The sequence below is a fragment of the Rosa chinensis genome, chromosome 4, assembly GCF_002994745.2.
Source record: "Rosa chinensis cultivar Old Blush chromosome 4, RchiOBHm-V2, whole genome shotgun sequence".
In the NCBI taxonomy this organism is placed as follows: domain Eukaryota; kingdom Viridiplantae; phylum Streptophyta; class Magnoliopsida; order Rosales; family Rosaceae; genus Rosa; species Rosa chinensis.
The window spans coordinates 35,655,754-35,665,286 of NC_037091.1; the positions used below are offsets into that span (position 1 = coordinate 35,655,754).

A 9,533-nucleotide genomic window follows, 5' to 3' on the forward strand; every position below is an offset into this window, starting at 1 on the left:
GGAATGCATGAGAACATAGACTATTGCTTCACTGAGGACAAACCTGAAGAGTTAACTGAAAAGAGCACTAAGAAGGAAACTGATCTTTACAAGAAGTGGCATAGATCCAATAGAATGGCTAAGAACCTCATTCGTACCTCTATGTCCAAGACTGTCAGAGGAAGTATAGAAGAACCTGAGCTAGCATCAGATTTTTTGGAACTCATAGGTGCTAAGTTTAAAGAAAGTGAAAAGGCAGAAACTGCTAGGCTAACCAAGGAGTTTCATGATTTGAAGTACATGGGTTCAGGGGGAGTTAGAGAGCATATTATGAAGATGATCAATATAAATGGCAGACTCAGGGAGCTCTTGATGGGGGTTAGGGATGAGCAGGTAGTGCATTATGCACTACATTCCTTGCCTAACAGTTTTAGTCATCTTAGGACCAGTTACAACTCTCAAAAGGGAAACTGGACTCTAGATGAACTTATATCCATCTGTGTGGATGAAGAATCTAGGATCAAGGAAGAAAAGGAACCTGCTACAACCATTAACCTCATTGAGAAGCCTAAAAGGAAAAAGCCCCAAAATAAGCTCAAGCCTATCAAAGCCATAACTAAGAGTTCAACAGCTGCAGTGGCCAAGGAAAATAGGCCATTTAGGTTCAAGTGCTACTTTTGCAAAAGAGTAGGACACATGAAAAAGGACTGCACTGGCTATAAAAATTGGTTAGCCAAAAAGGGTAAGATTTTTTCTAATACAGTTTTTTCTTTAGAAATTAATCTTATAAATGTTGAACCACAGTCTTGGTGGATAGATTCAGGCTCACCTATTCATATTACTAATTCTTTGCAGGGATTCATAAGGAGGAGAATCCCAAAAAGTGATGAAGTGAACCTGTGTGTAGGCAATGGCATGAGAGTGGCAGTCAAGGCTATTGGAACCTTAAAGCTCGATTTAGGATTAGGAAAATTGTTAGTTTTGGACAATGTTTTTTATGTACCTTCCATGAGAAGGAATTTGGTTTCGGTTTCTCTTTTAGTAAAATCTGGTTGTAGACTTGTTATTGATAGTAATGGAATTCTTATTTCTAAAAATTCTGTTCAAATTGGTTCTGGTGTTATCTCGAATGATTATTTAAAGTTAAGTTGTTCAATGGCTCAACAAGAAATTTTACTTGTTGAAGATAACACAAACAGTACTAGCACTTTAACAGGTGTTAAGAGAACCAAAATAAATGAAAAGTCTGCATTTTTATGGCATAGAAGACTCGGCCATGTTTCAAAAGAGAGACTGAAAATTTTGGTGCAAAACAACATCCTAAATGAACTTGATTTTTCTGATCTAACAGACTGTGTTGAATGCTTTAAGGGAAAAATAACTAATACTAGAAAGAAGACTGCATATAGAAGCCAAAATTTATTAGAACTCATACACACTGATATATGTGGACCATTTAGGCATCAAACTATCTGTGGGAATGTGTATTTTATCACATTCATTGATGACTTTTCTAGATACAGTTATATTTATCTACTTTCAGAAAAGGCACAAGCATTGAAAGCCTTTCAAATCTTTAAGTCTGAGGTAGAAAATCAACTAGAAAAGAAAATCAAAACAGTGAGGTCAGATAGAGGGGGAGAGTTCTATGGAAAGTACACTGAATCCGGCCAACAAAAGGGTCCATTTGCCTTGTTTTTGCAAGACAATGGAATTAAAGCTCAATACACAACACCCTATAATCCACAACAGAATGGTGTTGCAGAGAGAAAGAATAGGACTCTTTTGAACATGGTTAGATGTATGATGTGTACAACTGGTTTGCCTAAATTTCTGTGGGGTGAGGCTTTAAAAACTGCAAATTATATTTGCAATAGGACACCTAGCAAAGCCATAGAAAATACTGCTTTTGAGCTTTGGTGTGGCAGGAAACCTAGTCTTCATCACTGTCATGTTTGGGGATGTCATGCAGAAGCTAGGATTTATAATCCAAGCTTGAATAAACTTGACCCCAAAACTGTTAGTTGCTATTTTATAGGTTATCCAGATAAATCTAAAGGCTATAAATTATATTCTGCTCATCATTCACCTAGAATTTTTGAAACACATCAAGTAAAGTTTCTAAGTGAAAAAGTTCACAATACAAACCTTGAGGATTTAACCTCAGATTTTGAGGAAATTGTGTCAGATGAGAATATAAGTGTAGCATTGCCTTTAGAACAAGATGTAACTGTTCATGTCACTGGTCATGTCACTGACCATGTCACTGACCAAGTAACTGTCCCTGGTCGAGTAACTGGCCAAGTAACTGACCATGTCACTGACCGAGTCACTGACCAAGTCACTGACCATGTCACTGACCAAGTCACTGACCAAGTCACTGCCCATGTAACTGACCAAGTCACTGTGCCTGGTCAAGTCACTGCCCATGTCACTGACCATGTAACTGTATCCGGTCAAGTAATTGGCCATGTAACTGAACCTCAAAATCCTCCAGTGGCTCTGCCTAGAAGATCACAGAGAGCAAGAAAACCAACTTATGGGGGGGAAGAGAGTGACTACATTGTTTATCTGCAAGAAGCAGAAATTGAAATGGACTGTGCAGAGGACAATGATCCAACTACATTTAATCAGGCCATTGAAAGTAGTGAATCTCATCAATGGCAGCTAGCAATGGAAGCAGAAATTAATTCCATGAGTCAAAATGCAGTTTGGGAATTAGTTGAACCTGACCCCAACCAGAAGCCTATAGGTTGTAAATGGGTTTTCAAAACCAAAAGAGATGCAAATGGCAACGTAGAGAGACATAAAGCAAGGTTAGTTGCCAAAGGTTTTACACAGAAGGAGGGCATTGATTTTACTGAGACTTTTTCTCCAGTTTCTACAAAAGACTCGTTTAGGATAATCATGGCTTTAGTGGCTCATTTTGATATGGAGCTGCACCAGATGGATGTTAAAACAGCTTTCTTGAATGGTGAACTAGATGAAGTGATTTATATGAGGCAACCAGAAGGTTTTGTGCGAGCTGGAAGTGAAAACTTAGTGTGCAAATTAAGAAAATCAATTTATGGCCTAAAACAAGCTTCTAGACAGTGGTACAAGAAATTTGATTCTGTGATTTCTACTTTTGGATTTACAGAAAATCTTGTTGATGAGTGTGTTTATTTGAAGACTGTTGGGAACAATTTTATTTTTCTGGTACTCTATGTGGATGATATACTTTTGGCTAGCAGTAACATTAAATTGCTTAAAGATACCAAGAGTTTTCTGTCAAGGAATTTTGACATGAAAGACTTAGGAGAAGCATCCTATGTACTAGGTATTGAGATTAAAAGAGATAGGGCACAGAGACTACTTGGTTTGTCTCAACAGAATTATGTTACCAAAATATTAAAGAGATTTGGTATGGAGAAGTGTGCAGCTGGAGAAGTTCCCATGTCCAAAGGAGATAAGTTAACCAAGAAGCAAAGTCCCAATAGTGATGTTGAGAAAGAAAATATGGAGTCAAAGCCTTATGCCAGACTTGTAGGAAGTCTCATGTATGCACAAGTCTGCACTAGGCCGGATTTGTCTTTTGCAGTAGGAATTTTGTCAAGATTCCAATCTAATCCAGGCCATGAACATTGGGTAGCTGGGAAGAAAGTGTTGAGATACCTGCAGAGAACTAAAAACCACATGCTAGTTTATAGGCAAGTGGAGGATCTGAAACTCATTGGATTCTCAGACTCGGATTTTGCAGGGAATTATCCAGACTCCAAGAAGTCCACTTGTGGATATGTGTTCTTGCTTGCAGGAGGTGCTATTGCTTGGAAAACCATGAAACAAACACTTGTTTCAACTTCTACTATGCAAGCTGAATTTATTGCAGTATATGAAACTGTGTGTGAAGGACTTTGGATTAGGAATTTTCTCATGCAGACCAAAGTTTTGAGTCACATTGTGGCTGGAACACTTGTAATTTATTGTGACAATGAGGCTGCAGTTTTCTTTAGCAAGAACAGTAAAAGGTCAAATAATTCCAAGCATATTGATCTAAAGTATTACAGTGTTAGAGAAAGAGTAAAGCATGGCGAAATAGCTGTTTTGAGTATTGACACAAATTCACAGCTAGCAGATCCTTTCACCAAGGCATTGTCAGTAGCAGCATTCCAGAAACATACAGCAAGCATTGGAATTTTAGCTAATTTAGATGCTTAGGTTCAGTAAAGAGTTAGTCCAGTTGGAGCATTTAAAATTCTAAGGTTTTTTGAGTTCTTGTGTGTTTTAGTTGTGATCTTTTATTTTGTTTATCACAACTTGTTTGTAATGACAGATTTTATTATTAATAAATTTTGAGGTATTTTCAGATTTTGGTTATTACTGCAGTTTTTGTTGAATGTTCTGAAAATTATCGATTTTGTGTTTAAAGTTATACTTGCTATCAGATGGCTTAAATCATGTGAAGCATGATGTTAAGGTTCAAGCAATATCTTTAAGCCATCAGTGTTCAGTAAATTTGCTTGAGTTTTTGGTTTTAGAAACATAAAGTAGGACCTAATATATGTTTACTTGTTGATACACATTAACATATATTGTATCACTTCTGGTTTGACATATGTGGATTGCAGGAGCTTGTGTTTGTGGTTTTGAAACTCTGCATTTTTGTTAAAATGTATACTGTTTCTTGCTCTGCATAAGTAACTGTGATCTGACCATGTTGGAATGGATTTTCGATTTAAGTTTGTTATCTGGCGCGCACTTCAGTAAGTTAAGTAGGTTTTGATGTTCTCTGGTGCAAATCATCGAGCATGATATGTGTGAGTCCAAGGGGGAGATTGTAAGATCAAATATGGACATAACACATATCATCATAAAGTAATTGATGATTAGCTTAATATCAATCCTAGTTTAACATGGATACAAACAGTAAATCAATACTAGTGACTTAATGAATAGTGTATCAATTCATTAAGGATAGTAATCTATTGCTTAGTCTACAAGGAAGGCTACAAGTTGTGATACATTAAGAATCTAACTAGGAAACCTAAACCGATATGGATAGCTTTAATGGGAAGCTTCTTGAGGTTTAAGTCACCTATATATACAGATGAATTGGTCCCTGATTACTGCCGACGTTTTGCATATTGTTCTGTCCATTGAGAAGCAAGTTGGTAAGTAACAGAAGACTATATTCAGTGTTCGCGTTTGCAACATAAGATGGAATCCATGTCAGTGATTGCTGAAGGTAAGCCTTAATCCCTTTTATGATTGTGTGCATATATTGTGAGCATGTAATTTTGGTTTTACATTCCAGGCCATGCAAATGACCTTGTGATTCTCTTCAATGTTCTGTGTCGACCCGCATGACCTCCACTTAAGCCATTATGAAATTTAGTCATGATTTTATCCCTCCAACTATCTTGCTTTGGAACAAATATCTTGTTTCGGTATAGTAATTGCGAATTAAGCACCGAGTACTGAGGATAAGTAGAAGGGTTGAGTTGGACCTGCTGCAAGATGACACTAGCTTCAGGGTCAACTAAACAAGCTGCTTGAATATCTTGTATGAAACCATGAACAGGTGAGGAGATTCCAGTGCTAGTGTTTAGAGTTCCATACTTTGTAACAACTTGAGTTTCAAGATTCTTCCATTCTGCCATTCTAGAAAGAGCATCAGGTGCTGAGTTATTCTTGCCAGCCTTGTAAAGGATTGAATAGTTATAACCGGCTAGTTTAAGCAACCATTTTTGTTGAGTTGGTGTGGTAATCCTCTGGTCCAAGAAATACTGAATGGTTATGTGATCGGTGTAAATGGTGAAGTGATTTCCGAGCAGGTATGGCCTCCAATGTTGTACAGCAAACACCACAGCAAGCATTTCTTTGTCATAGACGGACAATGCAGCATGGTGAGGGGCTAATGCCTTGCTGAGAAATGCAATGGGGTGGCCCTCTTGTGATAACACCGCTCCAATGCCGACCCCAGAGGCATCACATTCCACCACAAACTCCTTTGAAAAATTTGGAAGTGCCAACACCGGAGTGTTCATAAGAGCCTGCTTAAGAGTTTCAAAGGCTGTTTCCGATTCCGAAGTCCAGTGAAATCCACCAATCTTTAACGTATCAGTCAAGGGTTTAGCAATCAAACCAAAGTTCCTCACATATTTTCTATAGTAACCCGCTAACCCCAGAAAACCTCTCAAACCTTTAATAGTATTAGGCTTAGTCCAATTCCGAATGCATTCAATTTTAGCTGGGTCAACTGACACACCCTCTGCACTGATCACATGCCCTAAGTATTCAACGGATGGAACCCCAAAGCTACACTTGCTCTTTTTAACTTTCAGGGAATGGATCTGCAGCTTCAAAAAAACCTTTTCTAGATGGTCCAAATGATCTTCAAGTGATGAACTGTAGATCAAAATGTCATCAAAGAAGACCAAAGCGAACTTCCTCAAATATTCCCTCAACACATCATTCATCACTGACTAAAATGTAGATGGAGCATTTGTTAGACCAAACGGCATGACTAAGAATTCATAATGGCCATTATGTGTTCTGAAGGCAGTCTTATTTATATCAGCAGTATCCATCCTAATCTGATGATAACCAGATCGTAAGTCAAGCTTTGTAAAAATTGTGGAACCATGCACCTCATCTAATAATTCATCAACCACAAGAATAGGATACTTATCTTTGACAGTGGCTGTATTCAAGGATCTGTAGTCCACACACATTCTCCATGTGCCATCTTTCTTCTTAACCAAAAGTACAGGAGAAGAGAAAGGGCTAACACTAGGTCTAATCACCCCATTAGCCAATAATTCTTGCACAATTTTTTCTATTTCAGCCTTTTGAAAATGAGGATACCGATAAGGTCTCACACTTACTGGTGGTGTATTAGGGAATAACTCAATCTTGTGATCTTGCTTCCTGCTTGGTGGCAGTGTTGTTGGCGTTGTGAACAGCTCCTCATACTTGTTGATTAAGGCTTGAATTCGTGCATTTGGTGTATCTAACTTTTCATTCGCCAAAACCGGTTGCACTTGGACTAGCATGGCCTCTTTTTCTTTTTTAAGCAGCCTGGTCATGGCTTTACAACCAATAACAGTCGCTGTGGCAGTAGTGTCCCCCTGCAATTGGTACTCAAAACCGTGCACACAAAATTTCATACGCATGGTGTCAAAATTCCACAGAATGTCACCGAGGGGCCTCAACCAACTAGCTCCTAAAACTATTTCATAGCCAGTTACAGGAAGTATGTAAAAATCATCTGAGAAACTGAATTGCTGGAGTTGGAGCTCAATCTTAGCTTCCCCACTAGTCTTCATTTTTGCACCACTAGCTAAAACAACATGTAAAGGAGAAAAGTTGTGTACCTGTACCTTGGTGCCTCTGAGAAGCTGTGGATGAATAAAATTATGAGTAGCACCTGAATCAATAAGCACATGAACTACTTTCTTGTTAAAATTGCCCTTTAGTTGCATAGTGGCTGGACTGGACTTGTTATCACTCATGACCTGCAATCTGATGAGTGGCTCCTCAAGGTCAGTGATTGGTGGAACCTCCTCCTCCACCAAATCTGTTGAACTCAAAAGATCTCTTTCATCCTGTGATATTTCCATCACCATTAGTTGTCCCTTTCTACAATTATGACCTGGCTTAAATGTCTCGTCGCAAAAAAAACATTGATTTTTTGCTCTCCGTTCTTGATACTCAGCTTGAGATAACCTTCTATTTCCAGTGTGAGGTGTATTTCCACTTGATAGCTGAGCATTTCTGGCCATTGAAGAGCCTTGCAGTTTGGGGTTATTACTTGAAGGAGTGAACCTGTGAGCAGAAGTGGAATGAGTGCCAAGAAGTGGCCTAGGTTGATTAGAACTTCTTGCATAGCTTCTGTGACTTTCATTCCTAGTTTCATAAACTCTAGCTAGTTCACATGCCTCATAGAGAGTTCTAGGTTTCTGTGCTTGTACATCAACCCTGATGTCTTCCTTCAATCCCCCAATGAAGCATGATAATAACACCTCAGGAGGAAACCCCGGGGCTCTTCGAGATAACTTTGTGAATTGTTCCTTGTAGTGCTCCACACTGCCCGTTTGAGACATCCTAGCCAATGCAGCTTGGTATTCCGACCTGTTATAGCTACTGAATTCTCTCATCAGTAGATCAGCTAGCCCTTGCCAGGTGTGGGGAAATTCATGCCGAAACATATACCATCTGTCGGAAGCCTTATCCGTCAAATGCATGGTTGCTATTGAGAGTTTTCTTTCTTCGGGAATCTGATAAAACTCAAAATATTGTTCTGCCTTGTTGAGCCACTCAACAGGATCTCCCCCACCGAAGGTACTGAATTCCAGCCGCATTTGTTTCATTGTAGGCAAAGTAGGGTCAATATAAGGCACGGGACCAGGCTGCTGGAACACAAGTGGGATTGATGAGTTGTGAGAGTACGGACCAGTCATGTGTGGAAATGACAAATGTGGTGTGATAACTGGGAATTGGTTGCTGTGTGAAGAGATGTTGGTTGTAGTGGTAGTGGCATATGTAGGATATATAGTGTGATCCTGAGCCGAACTCTTAGCTTGGGTGAAATGTGGAACTGCAAATGGCAAGGTTGGTGTAACAGTGGTGGAAGGGAATGAATGCATAGTGACGTTATAAGGGCCCGAGTAGGTCATGGTAAATGGATCAGGCTCCCACATTGGTTGGCTGAATCCAGAACCTTCCTACTTCCTCTTCATCTCCACTCGATGAAGTTTTCCTCCTCTTTTTGCTCATAGGCGACTTATCCTCTCTCATTTGACTTTCTGTTCTTGCCGTAATAGCATCAACTTCAAGATAAGCTTTTACACATTCAAAGAATGACCAAGAGTCTTGTTAGGGGGGCATTAATTACCTCATTCAGTCATTGTCAAAGTGTTCTAGACTTTTCTGCCCAGCGCGACCCATTATATTTTTATTTATTGATCTAGTACTTCCCCATCTATCTATCACTACTAGAATAATGTTATTAGACATCACCACTATTAAATCGGTCAGGATTGCACCTGATGTTAAAAATTATGTTAACATCAGTTTGTGAAGAAACATTTCTATTATTATTATGGACATCAGTCACCAAAGAAACCGATGAGAAAAGTTTCGTATGAAAAATTTACAAAAACGCGGAGGTACTAAGTTGAAAAATTTGAGAAACGCGGGACTTAAAATTTCATTCCCCCCACACTTAGTCACTTTATCTAAAAACTTTCGAACCTTAATCGATAGACTCTCACTCGGAGTCTCTGACTGCCTCCTTCGTGTCCCCGACCTCAGCTCCTTCTCCAACCTGAGCTCGTTCTCTGCGTTCAACTCTTTCTCTCTCGCTCTTCTCTGAAACCCTAGCGCTCTCCTCCCTCTCCTGCTCTCTTTCCACGGCTACTGTCTCTCCCTCATTGAACTACTGCCTCTGTCCCCTCACCGGCGCCATCGCCTCTGCCGGTGCTTCTCTTCCAACGCCACCACGTCGTTGCTCAGAGATCCGAACCCCAACTGGTCCAACCTGCCTCCAAGGAGTTTATCCTTCTCAATTGGTG

The 9,533-nt window shown here is 39.5% G+C and overlaps 1 protein-coding gene across 1 annotated transcript; it reads right to left on the bottom strand.

Annotated features, from left to right (window-relative positions):
- Nucleotides 1–6,443: 6,443 nt before the first annotated feature.
- LOC112199191 lies at nucleotides 6,444–8,660 on the bottom strand. The gene has a single exon (XM_024340241.1). It carries the CDS (start codon nucleotides 8,658–8,660, stop codon nucleotides 6,444–6,446), a length of 2,217 nt encoding a protein of 738 aa, XP_024196009.1.
- Between the last annotated feature and the right edge of the window lie 873 nt (nucleotides 8,661–9,533).